Source organism: Lagenorhynchus albirostris, chromosome 6 (genome assembly GCF_949774975.1).
Source record: "Lagenorhynchus albirostris chromosome 6, mLagAlb1.1, whole genome shotgun sequence".
NCBI lineage: Eukaryota > Metazoa > Chordata > Mammalia > Artiodactyla > Delphinidae > Lagenorhynchus > Lagenorhynchus albirostris.
Window position 1 is genome coordinate 88,764,390 of NC_083100.1, and position 21,340 is coordinate 88,785,729.

Consider the following 21,340-nt stretch of genomic DNA (forward strand, 5'->3'; position numbering starts at 1 on the left):
TAAAAATAGAATTACCATATGTACAGCAATCCCACTACTGGGCATATACCCAGAGAAAACCATAATTCAAAAAGACACATGCACCCCAATGTTCATTGCAGCACTATTTACAATAGCCAGGTCATGGAAGCAACCTAAATGCCCATCGACAGATGAATGGATAAAGAAGATGTGGTACATATGTATAATGGAATATTACTCAGCCATAAAAAGGAATGAAATTGGGTCATTTGTTGAGATGTGGATGGATGTAGAGACCGTCATACAGAGTGAAGTAAGTCAGAAAGAGGAAAACAAATATCGCATATTAATTCATGTATGTGGAACCTAGACAAATGGTACAGATGAACTGGTTTGCAGGACAGAAGTTGAGACAGATGTAGAGAACAAACTTATGGACACCGAGGGGAAAGCCACGGTGGGGGGTGGGGGTAGTGTGATGAATTGGGTGATTGGGATTGACCTTATACACTGATGTGTATAAAATTGATGACTAATAAGAACCTGCTGTATAAAAAAATTAAATTAAATTAAAAATATTTTTAAAAAACATTAAAAAAAGAAGTAAAAATGATTTTGCTGTTTCTCATAGAAACAGGGTTTGGGAATTTAACAAAAGAAATCAGAAAGCACTAGAGTTTAATAGTTCTTTATTATTATTTAATAAGATGATTATCTTTTTCATAAAAAAACTTTTCATTTTTATAGATAAGAAACTGTGGTGGGCAGACCAAAACTTAGCTCAGCTGGGAACCTGCAGCAAAAGAGATGGAAGAAACCCCACTGTTCTAAGAAATAAGACTTCTGGGGTCGTTCATATGAAAGTGTATGATAAAGAAGCACAGCAAGGTAAGTCACACGGTAATGCATTTGTGCCGCCTTTTGAATATATAATGTTCTCTTTTTTCATATTATTTTCTCAAGTCAAAAATTGAAGTTCCCTATTTTTCTTCTAGTAAAAAAAAGGGGGGTGCAAATGCTGCTTAATACTGTAGAAGGAATGCCTTTAGCATAAGGTATATAATGAGCTTTCAAAACATTAGCAAAGCTGCCCAAGGAATCTTAATTTGTCATGTCTTCAAAGAGGTCTTATTTTGTTCTTGATTTAAAAATATAAGAATAAGGAAAAAATCCCAGTAAAATATATTCAATGTATAATTATGCCAGAAACAGAATGAACTAGGGGACTTCAAATGGACTATGTTGATGCAAGAATTTCATAACCAAAAGCACTTCATTGTTTGGCTCTAAGCATTTTGCGTTTTTGTTTTTGCTTGTCCAAATGGTGTGCAGTGAAATGGAGTGAGAGAACTAACAGATGGTTTACGTACGTGGACTTGTCACATTGCCCAAATGGCAATTAGATTAGAGATGCCAGCCAGTACAGCCCTACACCTGCTAGTCTTTTCTTCGCTTTTGGTTCATGATCCATGACATTAGCAGAACTCCCTTCCTAGAAAAAATATTCTTCTATATTCTACTATCTTAAATCTCTGCCGTGAAATCCTTTTCTTCATATATTTTTCTGCTTAGGAAAAAAATATCAAGAAAACTTAAAAGGATTTTTATCTAAAGGATTTGGGCATGTAGATCAAAGCAGATAAGAGTAGAGATAAGAATAGTGAACCAAAGGGATCACTAATTCTGAAGACAGGTGACAGCAATCAAGCAGGCAGAATTTATTGGAGATACCAATTGAGAGCCATTCCTGCACAGCCGGAGACAAAGTGAAGACCAGATTCGTGGTTACCTTTTCTGAAAAAAGCATGGGTCAAATTTCAGTCTGGAATCCTTTCTTGCCAGGAGCAGCAGGAAATATTTCTTTTTCAGGAAAAAAAATATTTTTAAGAGAAAAGAATTGCTTTGTAAAACCATCTGAACTGATTACTGGGATCCATTCATGGTTGAGAAGACATTGACACCCAAACTCTTAGGCACAAAATCTGTACTTATTCTCTGATATATATACATATATATATATATACCCATATATATATATATATATATATATATATATATATATGGTCATTGTCTATAATAATGAACAGGAGTGTTTTCACTAGGAATTACTTAATAGAAAATTTTCTGTATCAAAATAAATAATTTTACTGGCATTCAAGTCATGGAAAATAGATTATTTAACTGGGAGTAAAATACTGGCACTCAATAAATAAAATATGGCACTTTTGTGGATTTCAATACAATCTGTTAAGTGTAAAAACTTACAGTACTATAATAAACTTTAGTTCATAGTCTATACTGAATGAGATTATATCTGAAAATGCACATTATAAAATACAAGTTAGAGAGAGATTATATTTCCAAACATTTTTTTAAAATCTATATTTGTTCCTTCAAAATGTGAACAAACACATACTTTGAAATTGTAAATTAATATAATACATTGAATTTTTGTACGTACAGTTCCAATAGTTTCTTGGAAGAAAAATTAATTGTATTATGCTTATCTCACATTGTTCATTTTAACAAGATCCCCCTCATCTTTTTTTTTTTTTTCGTAGCGTAGGGCACTATCCATGATTCTTTTTTTTTTTTTTAACATCTTTATTGGGGTATAATTGCTTTACAATGGTGTGTTAGTTTCTGCTTTATAACAAAGTGAATCAGTTATACATATACATATGTTCCCATATCTCTTCCCTCTTGCGTCTCCCTCCCTCCCACCCTCCCTATTCCAACCCTCCAGGCAGTCACAAAGTACCGAGCTGATCTCCCTGTGCTATGCGGCTGCTTCCCACTAGCTATCTACCTTACGGTTGGTAGTGTATGTATGTCCATGCCTCTCTCTCTCTTTGTCAGAGCTCACCCTTCCCCCTCCCCATATCCTCAAGTCCGTTCTCTAGTAGGTCTGTGTCTTTATTCCTGTCTTATCCCTAGGTTCTTCATGACATTTTTTTCTCTTAAATTCCATATATATGTGTTAGCATACGATATTTGTCTTTCTCTTTCTGACTTACTTCACTCTGTATGACAGACTCTAGGTCTATCCACCTCATTACAAATAGCTCAATTTCATTTCTTTTTATGGCTGAGTAATATTCCATTGTATATATGTGCCACATTTTCTTTATCCATTCATCCAATGATGGGCACTTAGGTTGTTTCCATCTCTGGGCTATTGTAAATAGAGCTGCAATGAACATTTTGGTACATGACTCTTTTTGAATTATGGTTTTCTCAGGGTATATGCCCAGTAGTGGGATTGCTGGGTCATATGGTAGTTCAATTTGTAGTTTTTTAAGGAACCTCCATACTGTTCTCCATAGTGGCTGTACCAATTCACATTCCCACCAGCAGTGCAAGAATGTTCCCTTTTCTCCACACCCTCTCCAGCATTTATTGTTTCTAGATTTTTTGATGATGACCATTCTGACTGGTGTGAGATGATATCTCATTGTAGTTTTGATGTACATTTCTCTAATGATTAATGACGTTGAGCATTCTTTCATGTGTTTGTTGACAGTCTGTATATTTCCTTTGGGGAAATGTCTATTTAGGTCTTCTGCCCATTTTTGGATTGGGTTGTTTGCTTTTTTGTTATTGAGCTGCATGAGCTGCTTGTAAATTTTGGAGATTAATCCTTTGTCAGTTGCTTCATTTGCAAATATTTTCTTCCATTCTGAGGGCTGTCTTTTGGTCTTGTTTATGGTTTCCTTTGCTGTGCAAAAGCTTTGAAGTTCCATAAGATCCCATTTGTTTATTTTTGTTTTTATTTCCATTTCTCTAGGAGGTGGGTCAAAAGATCTTGCTGTGATTTATGTCACAGAGTGTTCTGCCTATGTTTTCCTCTAAGAGTTTGATAGTTTCTGGCCTTACATTTAGGTCTTTAATCCATTTTGAGCTTATTTTTGTGTATGGTGTTAGGGAGTGATCTAATCTCATACTTTTACATGTACCTGTCCAGTTTTCCCAGCAGCACTTATTGAAGAGGCTGTCCTTTCTCCACTGTACATCCCTGCCTCCTTTATCAAAGATAAGGTGACCATATGTGCGTGGGTTTATCTCTGGGCTTTCTATCCTGTTCTATTAATTTATATTTCTGTTTTTGTGCCAGTACCATACTGTCTTGACTACTGTAGCTTTGTAGTATACTCTGAAGTCCGGGAGCCTGATTCCTCCAGCTCCGTTTTTCGTTCTCAAGATTGCTTTGTCTATTCGGGGTCTTTTATGTTTCCATATAGATTGTGAAATTTTTTGTTCTAGTTCTGTAAAAAATGCCAGTGGTAGTTTGATAGGGATTGCATTGAATCTGTAGATTGCTTTGGGTAGTAGAGTCATTTTCACAATGTTGATTCTTCTAATCCAAGAACATGGTATATCTCTCCATCTATTTGTATCATCTTTAATTTCTTTCATCAGTGTCTTATAATTTTCTGCATACAGGTTTTTTTGTTCTTTTAGGTAGGTTTATACCTAGATATTTTATTCTTTTTGTTGCAATGATAAATGGGAGTGTTTTCTTGATTTCACTTTCAGATTTTTCATCATTAGTGTATAGGAATGTAAGAGATTTCTGTGCATTAATTTTGTATCCTGCAACTTTACGAAATTCATTGATTAGCTCTAGTAGTTTTCTGGTAGCATCTTTAGGATTCTCTATGTATAGTATCATGTCATCTGCAAACAGTGACAGCTTTACTTCTTCTTTTCCGATTTGGATTCCCTTTATTTCCTTTTCTTCTCTGATTGCTGTGGCTAAACCTTCCAAAACTATGTTGAATAAGAGAGGTGAGAGTGGGCAACCTTGTCTTGTTCCTGATCTTAGTGGAAATGCTTTCAGTTTTTCACCATTGAGGATGATGTTTGCTGTGGGCTTGTCATATATGGCCTTTATTATGTTGAGGAAAGTTCCCTCTCTGCCTACTTTCTGCAGGGTTTTTATCATAAATGGGTGTTGAATTTTGTCAAAAGCTTTCTCTGCATCTATTGAGATGATCATATGGTTTTTCTCCTTCAATTTGTTAATATGGTTTATCACATTGATTGATTTGCGTATATTGAAGAACCCTTGCATTCCTGGAATAAACCCCACTTGATCATGGTGTATGATCCTTTTAATGGGCTGTTGGATTCTGTTTGCTAGTATTTTGTTGAGGATTTTTGCATCTATGTTCATCAGTGATATTGGCCTGTAGTTTTCTTTCTTTGTGACATCCTTGTCTGGTTTTGGTATCAAGGTGATGGTGGCCTCGTAGAATGAATTTGGGAGTGTTCCTCCCTCTGCTATATTTTGGAATGGTTTTAGAAAGACAGATGTTAGCTCTTCTCTAAATGTTTGATAGAATTCGCCTGTAAAGCCATCTGGTCCTGGGCTTTTGTTTGTTGGAAGATTTATAATCACCGTTTCAATTTCAGTGCTTGTGATTGGTCTGTTTATATTTTCTATTTCTTTCTGATTCAGTCTTTGCAGGTTGTGCATTTCTAAGAATTTGTCCATTTCTTCCAGGTTGTCCATTTTATTGGCATAGTGTTGCTTGTAGTAATCTCTCATGATCTTTTGTATTTCTGCAGTGTCAGTTGTTACTTCTCCTTTTTCATTTCTAATTCTATTGATTTGAGTCTTCTCCCTTTTTTTCTTGATGAGTCTGGCTAATGGTTAAGCTATTTTGTTTATCTTCTCAAAGAACCAGCTTTTAGTTTTATTGATCTTTGCTATCATTTCCTTCATTTCTTTTTCATTTATTTCTGATCTGATTTTTAGGATTTCTTTCCTTCTGCTAGCTTTGGGTTTTTTTGTTCTTCTTTCTCTAATTGCTTTAGGTGCAAGTTTAGGTTGTTTATTTGAGATGTTTCCTGTTTCTTAGGGTGGGCTTGTATTGCTATAAACTTCCCTCTTAGAACTGTTTTTGCTGCATCCCATAGGTTTTGGATCATCGTGGCTCCATTGTCATTTGTTTCTAGGTATTTTTTGATTTCCTCTTTGATTTCTTCAGTGATCACTTCGTTATTAACTAGTATACTGTTTAGCCTCCATGTGTTTGTATTTTTTACAGATCTTTTCCTATAATTGATATCTAGTCTCATAGTGTTTTGGTCAGAAAAGATACTTGATACAATTTCAATTTTCTTAAATTTACCAAGGCTTGGTTTGTGACCCAAGATATGATCTATCCTGGAGAATGTTCCATGAGCACTTGAGAAAAATGTGTATTCTGTTGTTTTTGGATGAAGTGTCCTATAAATATCAATTAAGTCCATCTTGTTTAATGTATCACTTAAAGCTTGTGTTTCCTTATTTATTTTCGTTTTGGATGATCTGTCCATTGGTGAAAGTGGGGTGTTTAACTCCCCTATTATGAATGTGTTACTGTCGATTTCCCGTTTTATGGCTGTTAGTATTTACTTTATGTAATGAGGTGCTCCTATGTTGGGTGCATAAATATTTACAATTGTTATATCTTCTTCTTGGATCGATCCCTTGATCATTATGTAGTGTCCTTCTTTATCTCTTCTAATGGTCTTTATTTTAATGTCTATTTGGTCTGATATGAGAATTGCTACTCGAGCTTTCTTTTGATTTCCATTGGCATGGAATATATTTTTCCATCCCCTTACTTTCAGTCTGTATGTGTCTCTAGGTCTGAAGTGGGTCTCTTGTAGACAGCATATATATGGGTCATGTTTTTGTATCCATTCAGCCAATCTGTGTCTTTTGTTGGGAGCATTTAGTCCATTTACATTTAAGGTAATTATTGATATGCATGTTCCTATTCCCATTTTCTAAATTGTTTTGGGTTCGTTATTGTAGGTCTTTTCCTTCTCTTGTGTTTCTTGCCTAGAGAAGATCCTTTAGCATTTGTTGTAAAGCTGGTTTGGTGGTGCTGAACTCGCTCAGCTTTTGTTTTTCTTTAAAGGTTTTAATTTCTCCATCAAATCTGAATGAGATCCTTGCTGGGTAGAGTAATCTTGGCTGCAGGTTTTTCTCCTTCATCACTTTAAATATGCCCTGCCACTCCCTTCTGGCTTGCAGAGTTTCTGCTGAAAGGTCAGCTGTTAACCTTATGGGGATTCCCTTGTGTGTTATTTGTTGTTTTTCCCTTGCTGCTTTTAATATGCTTGCTTTGTATTTAATTTTTGACAGTTTGATTAATATGTGTCTTGGCGTATTTCTCCTTGGATGTATCCTATATGGGACTCTCTGTGCTTCCTGGACTTGATTAACTATTTCCTTTCCCTTATTAGGGAAGTTGTCAACTATAATCTCTTCAAATATTTTCTCAGTCCCTTTCTTTTTCTCTTCTTCTTCTGAAACCTCTATAATTCGAATGTTGTTGTGTTTAATGTTGTCCCAGAGGTCTCTGACACTGTTCTCAGTTCTTTTCATTCTTTTTTCTTTATTCTGCTCTGCAGTAGTTGTTTCCACTATTTTATCTTCCAGGTCACTTATCCGTTCTTCTGCCTCAGTTATTCTGCTATTGATCCCATCTACAGTATTTTTCATTTCATTTATTGTGTTGTTCATCGTTGTTTCATCTTTAGTTCTTCTAGGTCCTTGTTAAATGTTTCTTGCATTTTCTGTATTATATTTCCAAGATTTTGGATCATCTTTACTATCATTATTCTGAATTCTTTTTCAGGTAGACTGCCTATTTCCTCTTCATTTGTTAGGTCTGGTGGGTTTTTATCTTGCTTCTTCACCTGCTGTGTGTTTTTCTTTCTTCTCATTTTTCTTATCTTACTGTGGGGTCTCTTTTTTGCAGGCTGCAGGTTCGTAGTTCCCGTTGTTTTTGGTGTCTGTCCCCAGTGGCTAAGGTTGGTTCAGTGGGTTTTGTAGGCTTCCTGGTGGAGGGGACTAGTGCCTGTGTTCTGGTGGATGAGGCTGGATCTTGTCTCTCTGGTGGGCAGGTCCATGTCTGGTGGTGTGTTTTGGGGTTTCTATGGACTTATTTTGATTTTAGGCAGCCTCTCTGCTAATGGGTGGGGTTGTGTTCCTGTTTTGCTAGTTGTTTGGCATAGGGTGTCCAGCACTGTAATTTGCTGGTCGTTGAGTGAAGCTGGGTGCTGGTGTTGAGATGGAGATCTCTGGGAGATTTTCGCCATTTGATATTATGTGGAGCTGGGAGGTCTCTTGTGGACCAGTGTCCTGAAGTTGGCTCTGCCACCTCAGAGGCACAGGACTGACTCCTGGCTGCAGCACCAAGAGCCTTTCATCCACACGGCTCAGAATAAAAGGGAGAAAAAGTAGAGAGAAAGAATTAGTAGAAATAGGAAGAAAGAAGGAAAGAAAGAAAGGAGGGAAGGAAGGAAGAAAGAAAGAAAGAAAGGAGGGAGGGAGTGATGGTGGAAGGAAGGAAGGAAGGAGGATAGGAAGGAAAAAAGAAGATAAAGTAAAAAATAATAAAGTTATTAAGTTAAAAATAATTATTAAAAAAATTTTTTTTAAAAAAAAAGGACGGATAGAACCTTAGGACAAATGGTGGAAGCAAAACTATACAGACAAAATCTCATACAGAAGCATACACATACACACTCACAAAAAGAGGAAAAGGGGAAAAAATCATAAATCTTGTGCTCAAAGTCCAGCTCCTCAATTTGGGATGATTCGTTGTCTATTCATGTATTCCACAGATGCAGGATACATGAAGTTGATTGTGGAGCTTTAATCCGCTGCTTCTGAGGCTGCTGGGAGAGATTTCCCTTTCTCTTCTTTGTTCTCACAGCTCCCAGGGGCTCAGCTTTGGATTTGGCCCCGCCTGTGCGTGTAGGTCACCGGAGGGCGTTTGTTCTTCGCTCAGACAGGGCGGGGTTAAAGGAGCCGCTGATTCAGGGGCTCTGGCTCACTCAGGCCGGGGGAGGGAGGGGCACGGAGTGCGGGGCGGGCCTGCGGCGGCAGAGGCAGCATGACATTGCACCAGCCTGAGGCGCGCCGTGCGTTCTCCCGGGGAAGTTGTCCCTGGATCCCGGGACCCTGGCAGTGGCGGGCTGCACAGGCTCCCGGGAGGGGAGGTGTGGAGAGTGACCTGTGCTTGCACACAGGCTTCTTGGTGGCGGCAGCAGCAGCAGCCTTAGCGTCTCATGCCTGTCTCTCGGGTCCGGACTTTTAGCCGCAGCTCACGCCCGTCTCTATAGCTCCTTTAAGCAGCGCTCTTAATTCCCTCTCCTTGCGCACCAGGAAACAAAGAGGGAAGAAAAAGTCTCTTGCCTCTTCGGCTGCTCCAGACCTTTTCCTGGACTCCCTCCCGGCTAGCCGTGGTGCACTAACCCCTTCAGGCTGTGTTCATGCCGCCAACCCCAGTCCTCTTCCGGCGCTCCGACCAAAGCCGGAGCCTCAGCTCCCAGCCCCGCCCGCCCTGGTGGGTGAGCAGACAAGCCTCTCGGGCTGGCGAGTGCTGGTCGGCCCTGATCCTCTGTGCGGGAATCTCTCCACTTTGCCCTCTGCACCCATGTTGCTGTGCTCTTCTCCGAGCCTCCGAAGCTTCCCCCTCCGCCACCCGCAGCCTCCGCCCGCGAAGGGGCTTCCTAGTGTATGGAAACCTTTCCTCCTTCACAGCTCCCTCCCACTGGTGCAGGTCCCATCCCTATCCTTTTGTCTCTGTTTATTTTTTTCTTTTGCCCTACCCAGGTACGTGGGGGGTTTCTTGCCTTTTGGGAGGTCTGAGGTCTTCTGCCAGCGTTCAGTAGGTGTTCTGTAAGAGTTGTTCCACGTGTAGATGTATTTCTGGTGTATCTGTGGGGAGGGAGGTGATCTCTGCATCTTACTCTTCCGCCATCTTCCCCTCGTCCCCTCCCCCCTCATCTTTTAAGGATTTGATTCTATAGGTAGAGTTGTAGCTTCTATGCACTGTGAAAGTATTACCTGACAGGGCCCTCTAGTACTTAGAAATTTATGGTATAATATGACTAAGCTTAAAATGCAGTGAAAATACTGTTTTTACTGGAAGAATATGCTGATAAAAGCATCTGTATTAAAGACAGTCCCATTAACAGAATCATAGCAGGTAGCTTAAAAGCTTCATTAGTATGAAATATGAGCAATTTAGGACTATTTAAGGTGTTAACATTACTACCACTTTGGATTTCAAAGTACAATTAGCTACTTCATTTATCATTTTTGACACAGATCACTGGAGAGCTGAGACTTCTCATTAGTCAAGTGGACTTTCTATTTCCACTAGAGAATTTAGGAATGAGGTTTGAACATCAATATCATTACAAAATATTAAGCTAAACCAGTATTTCTAACCTGCTAGATATTCACTACCTAAATTATTACTTTAAAAATCTCTCTATATTTTTCCTACATCAAATCTATATTTAATAGGCAAAGATACTTATTAAAATAATGATGTGTTTTATTTTTTTGCCTTTTCTCTTTCACCATCATTTTCCCTTAGAGACTAAATAAATGATACATGGACTGTGTTATTGTTGTACACATTAACATAGTTAATTTTATTATTTATAAAAAATAATTATTACTATTATGTTTAAAAATGCACAGTCCCAGGATCTCCTTTTTCTTCTTTTTTTCATGTATTTTGGATATTATCAAGATTATATAATGCCTCATTTTCTCTTGTTTTTATAAATCAACTCCAATCCATTTTTCTTTACTTCTTCAATTCCCTTATTTCCCCTACTCTCTGTTTGGTGTTTTTTCAAACTTTATAGACAAGTATCACTTGTCAATCTCTTCCCAACTTTCCAGTCTTTAGTGGTAGTTGAAGTAAATTTATATCCAAATGCATATCTCTATAGATTGGCATTGCATTAATGTACACTCACATGCTTTCTATAAAATGAAATACGTACATGGTCAGTATGGAATTACTGTAGATCCATAAATGCAATTGTCTCATTATTAAAATAATCATAGAGCTGAAAATTCATCTTTGTATTATAAGTCAGCTTGGAAAAAAGGGAATAAATCAATGAATCTCCATTAGTTTATATATGAGATAAAGGTAATCATTTCAGAAGTTCAGGGCAACTCAAATCTTAGTAGATGGACCTACATAAGAGCAACTGCCAGGTATAAGAAATGAGCAGAGAATGTGGTAGATCTCCTGTTGAGAAATCTCCCCAGTTGAGACTATTTCACACTTCAGAAATGACAGAACCTGTGACAGGTTTGATTGAACAATTAAATCCCATCAGACTATCTTGAATTCAGGAGATTAGAAATAATGAGCTGCATTGGTATTTTGAATTTTCCATAGAGCACTATTGATATATAGCTTTCATAATGCTTTGTAATTCTCACTGGATTTACTGTACTTCATATCAGAGTTTGAACATCCAGTAAATGGCATTGCATGTCCTAGAATAATAAAAATGTTGTAAAACTGGGATATTTAATGAACTTGATGGATAAGATTGTAAATTACTTAACTTTATGTTACCAGCTTTAATTAGCACATTGGGCCTAGTAAATTTAATGGACCATCTTCATAGAATTCCGACCTGTGATTACCTAATATTTGTCATTGCTACCTCACAGGAATAAGGCAAATTAATATGCCAGTTAATTAGATTACTATTATGGGTGTGTTTTAAATCTATTTTTGAAGAATTATGTTCCTTGGAATGGCAAATTTTAGTTCCTTGCTTTTAAAAAATCAATTATACATATATGTATATATGTACCTCCTTACTTTCAATGGTATAATCTTTGAGTTGAGTCAGTAATATAAATTAACAACTATTTATTTGATACATTTGGATAAAGTATTCTTGAAAAGGAAGTAACTGTAGAATTGAAGTGAAATTTAGAAGTCAGAAAAGAGATTTCCTTGTTTCTGTGACCTTAAAATATTACAAAGATCTATGACCATATTCACGGCACACCAATTTCCTTTTGCTCTTCTATAACTATGAATCCTCTCATGTACCTTATTTTACAAAAAAATTATTTATTTATTGTAAATGTATTTTTATTGAGATATAATTGATAGATAATGTTGGTTAAGATGTATAATGTGTTGATTTGATACTTTATATATGGCAATATGATTACCACCATAGTGCTGTCTGTTACATCACATAATTATCATTTCTTTTTTGTGGTGGGAACAATTAAGATCTAATCTCTTAGCAACTTTGAATTGTATTCAAATTGTATTCAAAGTTAAATTGATTCTATAAATTGAGTATAGTACTGTTGTCTGTAATCACTATGCAGTGCTTTTTTGGAAGGAGAAACTTCAACCATAATCTGCTACTTCAAATTATTTGAGGGAATAAAATATGATACCAATATGAAACAGCTGCATTTATAAATTAATAATAGCATAAATATTTCTTCAAATTACTGATATTGAATTATACTTTCTTTAGTTTTTTTGATTTTTATGTTTCTTTTGTTTGTTTTCCTACTTTGCAGGCAGCAATTCCTGCCAACTAAATAATGGTGGATGTTCTCAGCTTTGTTTACCAACATCTGAAACTACAAGGACTTGCATGTGTACAGTTGGATATTATCTCCAAAAGAACCGCATGTCATGTCGAGGTATGAGGTTTTGAAAAATCTTAGTTCTGATGCATTTACTTCATCCATACAGATTTTAGGCAACCAAAGTCAGCTTTATCTGTGTCTACTGAGATTATCATATAATATTTTATCCTTTATTTTGTTAGTGTGGTGTAACACTTTGATTGGTTTATGGATATTGAACCATCCTTGCATCCCTGGCAGAAATAACATTTGATCATGATGTATGATCCTTTTAATGTATTGTTAAGTCAGTTTGCTAATATTTGTTGAGGATTTTCACCTCTGTGCTCATCAGTGATATTGGCCTGTTGTTTTATTTTCTTGTGGCATCTTTGTCTGGTTTTGGAATTAGGATGATGCTGTCCCCATAGAATGAATTTGGAGGTGTTCTTCCTCTTGAATTTTTTTGGACTAGTTTGAAAAGGATCCCGAGATCCCAAAAGTGGCTGCTGCCAGCCTGTCAGTCCCCAGGGGGCTTCCCAATTGCCTCTTGCCTCTCAGAAGGCTCTCTAAGATCAGCAAGTGGATCTGACCTGGGCACCTTTCCAACTATTGTCTCTGTGCTGGGACTTGGAATATGTGAGATTTTGTGTGCACTCTTTAAGAGAGAAGCCTCTGTTTCCAATATATCTCTCCAAAACAAGTCCAGCTGATTTTCAAAGCCCAACTTTCTGGGGCTTTGTCTTTCCAGTGTAGGATCCTTGGGCTGGGAGCCCTGTGTGGGGTTCAGACCCCTCACTCCTCAGAGACGACCTCTGTGGTTGTGACTTCTCTCCTGTTTGTGGGTCACTGACCTGGGAGTGTGTTTGTGTCCTGACTAGACCATGTCTCTGCCCCTCCTACCCATGTCATTGTGGCTCCTTCTTTATATCTGTAGGTGTGGAAAACCTTTTCTGTTAATCTTCAGATTGTTCTCATAGATAATTGCTCTGTAAGTAGTTGTAATTTTGGCATGCCCATGGGAGGAGGTGAGTTTGGGGTCTTTCTACTCTGCCATCTTGATACCCACCTCCTGCTAATGGAATGATTTTAATGTTATATATTCATTTTGTTTTTGTTTCCTTTTAAATTTAGGTATAGAGTCATTTCTTATGTACTCTGTTCATGAAGGAATCAGGGGAATACCTCTGGAACCAAGTGACAAAATGGATGCCTTGATGCCTATATCAGGAACTTCATTTGCTGTGGGAATAGATTTCCATGCAGGTAAATAGCTTTTATTCATAATTTATGTATAATATTTTCACTTGATTTATTAAACATGATGGAAATATAACCTTTCCATCTGTACTGTGATAGTCAAGATGAGGAATAAGAAAGCAAATCAGAAATGAATTTTTAAGCCTAACACAAATTGTTATAAATAGGTTCTGTCTGAAAAAAATGAAGCAGAATTTTTCTAACATATAACATTTGAATTGCAAGTACATTAAAATGCCATGATTGGCATTTGGTTGCTTCATTTGTATTTCTATCTTTTTTAATCTTTCAGATGACACTTTTACTTTTATCCAACTATAAATATTAAAAATAAAGCATTTTGATTTATTATTTACTTAAACATAATCTTATTTAAATTATTTTCCAGGATGTGGTTATCTATTCTAATACAGGTAATAGCAAATGAAATCCAAATAATGGAAACAATTATAACTGCTAAACCATTCTTTTTACTTTTGAATACAGTAGCTATCATTTCAGAGTCAGATTTTACCTTATCTTCTTGTTTTAGCAAACAGTGAAAGAAAGCATATTGGACACTGTCCTGTTTTTGTGGCTAACACCAGTGTGTGATTTGGGGGGAGTTCCCTCGTGGTCTAGTGGTTAGGATTCAGCGCTTTCACTGCCATGGCCCAGGTTCAGTCCTTGGTTGGAGAACTAAGATTCCACAAACTTCACGGCAAGGCTAAAAAAAAAAAGAATTTGTGTGGTTGGGAATTGATGGTAGAAACTGTTAAATTTATTGAAGGAAATAAATTTTTTGTTCTAATTGCTAACTTCAAATATAGCATAAGCATTGGGTATACTTCTTTCATTAATATTCATATTTATTATTCTACACTTGAAGGATTAAATTTATAAAAACAAATTTCTCCATCTCTCATCCAGCTAAATCATATGCTTCCTGAGTTAATGTTTTGGTGTTGAAGATGTACTGCATGTTCCCAGTATATTTTTTATATATGTAAAGACAATTTTGTCACATGTTAAAAAAATCGTTCTTTGATATATAATCTTTAAAAAAATCTTTAAACAGCAGCACATAGGCTTCTGGTAGTAAGCCTATTATTTCCCTCGGCTTTAATACATTTTGTTCAATCACGTGTTAATGAATTTTTGGCTACAAATCAGTGAATTACTGGGGATTTTTACAAATGGTTCGAAGATGACTTTTCTTAAGAAAATTATTTGCACCGAATATTTGGAATCACAAAGAGGGAAATTTCCTATGTTTTTTAAAATGGCTTTTTCCGAAAGGAAGTATAGAACAAATATAGCATAGTTTATTGAGCATTATGTAAATTTTGCCAAAATTAGTGTGATTTTTGATCAAACAAGGCTCTTTGATCCAACCTCATTTTTTGTGGAAGGCTCACTACCCTACCATGCGTAATCCACCCTGCCTCTTATTCACGTACATGTTATTCTGTAGAATTTTATTATATAGGATTTAATAGGTGCAAAACTAAGAAAAACTTGAACTTCTTGAAAAGGGTGTATTTATATATGTGTATATATTTTTACTATGTACACACAGTCCTTTGTTTTAGCCATTATCACATAGTTGATTCTTTTAAAGACTACATAATGATTTTTGAAAGTATTTGATAAATTTCCAAATACAAAGATCAAATAAGCCATTTGGTCAAATATCCTGATTAGATCATTTGTAAATCTCTTGTTCCTTAAGGGCAAACTTATTATTTGCATGAGTTGAATTCACTTTCCAAGGTTTGTATGTTGGCCCTGAAATGGTTAAGTTTCATATAATGTGCCATGAGAGCAGATAATTTTATTTGCAAAGAATAGTACTCTCCCTGTTTCTAAATCCTTAGTAATTACTAATATTTTATAACAAACATATTTTGTATCAAAATAGTTTTTCCGTAGAGCAATTACTACTTATTAGTTAAAACTTTGTATTCTTCATATTATATCTGCCATATTTTAAAATTACATTCCTAGAAAGGAATTATTTTTGGAAAATCAGTTTCTTCTAAATGCAAAAGGATATAGGCATATGGAATAGTCATGTGAAATTAGAATGTTTAAGAGTCTATTAAAATTTCTACTGTTAATCAGAAAATAGCAAGATAAAACTTGCTTTGAAATCTAAGAGGGCCAGAGACCTAGGGGCCAGTAAAACATACGGTGGGGAGAGACCAGACTTTTGCATCAGACAACTTGGATTCTAAAACCAGTTTAACCACTTACTAGTTCTATGACCTTGGGTAAATTACTTAATTTTTCTGAGGCTCAGTTTCCTCACTTTGAGGGATATTTAGATCGATGTCTGTAAATGTTTGGCACAGTGCTTGATATACAGGAGTGCTCAGAAAATAGTTACAATACCTAATAATGGAAAGTAATAAATTGTAGAAATTAGCATATGTGATATATATTTACAAACATATTCTGCAAGCTATGTTTAAGATCCCACTTAGCAAAGATTTTGTTTTCTGTTCTTTGACTGATAGTATTTTTTCTATTCAGTTATCTGCATATAGTTGTTTCTTAACTTCTTGAGGACAGAAAGAGCACATTAGTAAACGCCTCTAGTGAAAATGAACTTATTACTACTAATGATGATAATGAATAGTCTGTAGAGCAGATATTTAAAGATTAAGTAACACCATCAGCTATTTGAAGTCATTAAATGTAAACCTAGGAGGCTAGCAGACAGTAAACCAACTGAAACACTAATGATGATGGTGGTGTTGGCAGTAGTATCAAGAGTTTTCAACCATGTCTCCACGTACATTTGTGCTTCCATCTACTATACAGTCTGATCTTTTAATAATTGCATTTTATGAAAATATATGAGCATAAGAATGTCAGCAACTTGATTCATAATAGCGTTGTAGACCACATACAAGCTCTGTGACTTGATTGAATGAAGCTGCTTTAGGGAGGAAGGAAGGAAAATAATGAATTGCTCCAGAGAGATAGAGAAAATTTTTGATACATCACCCCCTATTTTTTTTTTCAAGACCTTTATAACCTGATTATATGTTCTTCCTCTACTAGTTCACTTTGCAGACATTCTATTTCCTCTTCTTTCATTAACTGCATTCACTTCAGGACATAATCTCTACTTTTAGGATCAATCAAAGGTAAGGATGACAAAATGAAAGAGCACAGTTGTCCCTTATTCTAAACATAATAACGAAATGGTGTGAAGGAGAATCACTTGTTAAGTATAGCTATCATAATTTCTATAATACCAATTCACTACCACAATTCTCAGGGATAAATATATGCTCAAACCTGTACATTTCACAACAGATCTGAATCTTGCTGGGTTTTGGTTGTAATGAATTAAAGTTTTCTGCAGTGAAAGGATTTCTTTCACCAGATGAAGCAATTCTGGATACTATCCACAGAAGAAAGAAGACCCTGTGGCTCTTTTTAAATGTTCAAAGCATACTTATCACTTCACTGGAAAAGTCCCATTCCACTGGAAAGAAAAATACTAAGCTTTGAAAATCCTGGCCTGCTGGGTGATATTCCTCCTGATGAATGAATACTGCATTTGATGTTTTAAAAGATATATTTTAGTTAGGGGAAAAGCCTTCAAAATAAAGCTCACTGCTCCAGTTAGTAATATGATCTCCAGTAAGTAATGCTCTATTCAGTTCCGCCACCCACACCTTGGGGGTATTTATGACTTTTTCACAATAATCACATAATAGGATATTACTTAACTAGAAGAAATTCTACTCAGAGAATGGTGATTGACTGAACTTTTCCAGCTTATATTCTTTTTTCATCTTTTATCTCTTTTGTTCAAATTGGAGTTATCCAACTCAGTGTTAACAAATGTTGATTACTATCTGCTAGGAGTAGTACATCACAGCTAAGTTGCTATGGGGGACAAAGATAAACTAGGAATAGTTTCTGAGGTAATGCATGAATGGATAATCTATGGGAATTTTTTTTCTTTTTTAAAGAGAGCATCAAAGTACCATTATTTGGATGTCATTGCTTTACACTCACTATGGGGAATATTCTAATGCCTTTTTACAGCATCACACAGTGATCTGGCTATTAAGACAATACAAAAACTGAAGGAACATTTAACATTATACATCTGTTCAAATCCATAGACTGTAAAACACTAAGACTCAACCCTAATGTAAACTATAGATCCTAATATAAACTATGGACATGTCAGTGTAGGTTCATTACTTGTAACAAATATACCACTCTGGTATGAGATGTTGATAGTGGAGGAGGCTGTGAGTGTAGGAAAGGAAAGGGTATATGGGGACTCCTGCTCAAATTTGCTGTGAATCTAAAACTGCTGTAAAAAATAGTCTATTGAAAAAAAACTGCAACAACCCTGAAGGAGAATATGTGACAAAATTCTGTTGCCATATTTACACGGTTGAATATCACCTATTTACATGAAAGATTTTCTCCTCAATAGTTCCACAACATTTGCATATATCTTTGAATGTTAGAAGGAACATTTGACACAATCTAGTGGCATTTCCTCATGTTACAGATAAGGAACCCAGAGATATCAAGGGTTACATGGTAATGGAGTGTCCTACTTTTAATTCTTTACAGTATGCCATCTTGCCTTTGTAACCACTTAAACACAATTTTATTTAGACCATTGTTGGCATTACTTGATGAAACTACATGGCACTTCTGCAAATTTGTACTGGTAAAAGATCATGCTTTATTTTGATTTATGTACTGAATCATATTGCTTTAAACCCATCTAATAATTGAAGCAGGTGACACTCAAGTGAGAGTCTCTTTTTTATTATGCCTGGAGGCTTAGAAAAGAGCTGTTTACAATTTTTTTCTACTAACAACTCTGTCACCAACCAAGGCCGAAGAAGAATTATAGAAAGAATTCTTTTTATGTCAGTAACAGCAATAGTTTAAGAAATACAATACTGTTGCTTTGAGACATTTTTTCAATTTTATGGAAACCATTTCCTTGGCTACAAAGTGAATTTTTAGGGCTGGTTCAATTTCTTTCTGTTCTTGTGACAGTGAACAGATACTACTTTGTGTTGTCATTTCAGATTTGTTTCAAGACTATATTTTCAACTCATGAGAACAGTTTGTATGTATTTGTAGATGGGCAAGTCCAGTAAATCTTTCAGGATGTAAAGTATTAACTGCCACAAGAAAACAAAAACTTTCCAACATCATGAGGAAACGAATAGACCCACGCATAGAATAAGTCATTATAGGTCAAACAAATTATGGGAAATATTTCACGTATCCTTTTTGGATAATGTCTGAACTCAAAACATAAAATACAAAGCAAAACAAAGCAAGCTTCTGTTAGTCATCTGGATCCCTCAATAGGTTACCTGAAACCAAAAGCTCCAGAAGATGCACAGCGATGACCTACTATCATGAAAACTTCGGTCAACTTATTTGGGATATATTATTCTCTGCTATTGAAAGAACCATGAAGTCTCTTGAAATTTCTTTCTCAGGCAGTTAGCACTCCTCAAGAAAATGAAAGGTCCCAACACCAGCTTTGTACTTATTCCCATGAAGTACATCCACTCTGTTTGGGCACCTTTCTTTTTCCCTCTCCTGAGTCACTCTATTCTGCTATATTTCTTTCTAGCTGCTCAGGATTTTCAGCTCAGGAACCTCTTACACATTTATATCTGATACTCATGTCTTTCTCTACTCCTCTCATTATCAAAGTTGAGTTACCTAGAACCCTATTCTCAAAAGGCCTGGTTACACTTATCATAGTAAATTATTAAGAGCTGCTAAGAGATTGACAAGTTATCTTACTAGTATGTTTGAATGAAGCACAGTATCTTAACCCAACACTGTAAATCCAACTAAAGCACCATTAAAGACATACGAAGAAAATATTTTTATGGATAGGTCAATCTTTTGGATGTTTTTCAAATTATTTCATACTCTATTAGACAATAGATTGGTATCTATTTATTTGTGGAAACTGGATACGCAAATGATATTGTGGAGGTCTCCTTTAGCTTAGGTACATTGATACCATTAATATTGTAAAGTGTAACTTTAACCTTGAAAAAGTGTATTTCCCCTATTTTAAGAAAACCAAGGGTATACTAATTTATTTTTCTTTCTGATACTCTTTCTTTTGGAAAAAAATATATAAAGCTATGATTCAGCTTCTGAGATTGTTGGCCATTAATTTTTTATCAATTTTCTAGTTAAAAGAGGAATAGAAAAGTCATCTAATTGATTTTTGGACTGGTCATACGGAATGGATCGATCTTTTTTTATCATTTGGTTTCATTCTTAGCCAGGGGCCATAAGTAGTAAGAATCCTTTGGGGGATTTGAAAGGAAAAAAGAACTAATTATTTCTATAAATTTCTTATTACTTTTAGAACAGGGACTTGGCTAAAGTAGAAAGCCTAGAAATGGAACTGATCACCCACGAGTGGGTTAGGAACAGGAGGTTTGGAAGAGGAAGAAATTAAAATAGCATCACAAAAACCCTTAATATTTATTAAGCACTTACTACATTACAGGAATAATATTTGGAAAATTTTATGTATTTATGCAGTTTAAATCATCACAGTAATCTGTTGAAGAAGATAGTATTTTTAACAATGAAGAAACTGGATTTTGGGATGAGATATGCATGCAGAGGACAGTTGGTTACTTTGGGGTACTCAAATTCTGCATTAAAGATTTGCATTTGGATTTTTGCCCTTGCAATTTACAAAAGCCGTGAATTGAATAACCAATAGTGGAGTAATCAACATCAGATCCTTGATAATTTCATAGTGAGAATTTTAATTCTATTGTACTTGTGATTGGGAAAGATAATTGATAGGCAATGTCAGCGCCCAGGGTTTGAGGGAATGATGATAATATGGTCAACAATTGTAGAACTGCCCCTGCTAAACTTAGGGGCAGAAGATTAATGGTACAGCCTCATCTGAGAGAGAGTAATGATGATGATAATCATCATTGTCAAAAGGAGAATGAGAAGAAAGAGAAAATCATTTATCTCACTGCGTTTATATTATTTAACTATTGCTGTATAACAAATGACCAAAACTTAGCCACTTACAGCAATTAATATTATCTTATAGCATCTATGAGTTCCCTTAGGTCTCTCATGAGGCTGCCTTCAAGGTGTTGGCCAGATATGTGGTCTCATCATAAGGCTCAACTAGGGAGGATCTGCTTCCAAATTATCCATGTGGCTGATGGCAGGAATTATTTTCTTGTGTGTGTTTGACCGAGAGTCACAGCTCCTCACTGACTATTTTAGTTTCTTGTCATAAGGTCCTCTCCACAGGGCATTTCAAAATATGACTGCAATCTTCCCTTAGAGCTAATGAAAAAAGAGTGAGAAAGGGCGCACAGCAACTGGAAGCCAGACCTTTTATAGCCCAGTCTCAGAAGTGATATCTCATCATTTTAGTATATTCTATTTATTAGAAGCTAGTTAGTAGGTCTAGGCCACACTCAAAGGAAGGGAGTAGAGGAGGGAATCAATACCAGCTGGTGTGGAACATTGGTGGCCACATTAGAGGCTGCTTATCACAATATTATAGATTTTTATTGATATTATCCCTATACAGTGGTGTCTAAGAGGTGAATTTTGATTGTCAGTTTGAATTATTAATGATGCTCCTATATGGACAGCTTCTGTATTCTGGTTTAAACCAAGTGAGGA

At 35.9% G+C, this 21,340-nt stretch overlaps 1 protein-coding gene across 1 annotated transcript in view; it reads left to right on the forward strand.

Annotated features, from left to right (window-relative positions):
- LRP1B (LDL receptor related protein 1B) overlaps positions 1 to 21,340 on the forward strand; it is a 1,442,028-nt gene that overhangs the window by 912,763 nt on the left and 507,925 nt on the right. The window contains exons 33-35 of the mRNA XM_060151186.1: positions 709 to 849; positions 12,344 to 12,469; positions 13,529 to 13,660. Coding sequence (XP_060007169.1) covers positions 709 to 849; positions 12,344 to 12,469; positions 13,529 to 13,660 — 399 coding nt within the window. The remainder of the gene's footprint in view (positions 1 to 708; positions 850 to 12,343; positions 12,470 to 13,528; positions 13,661 to 21,340) is intronic.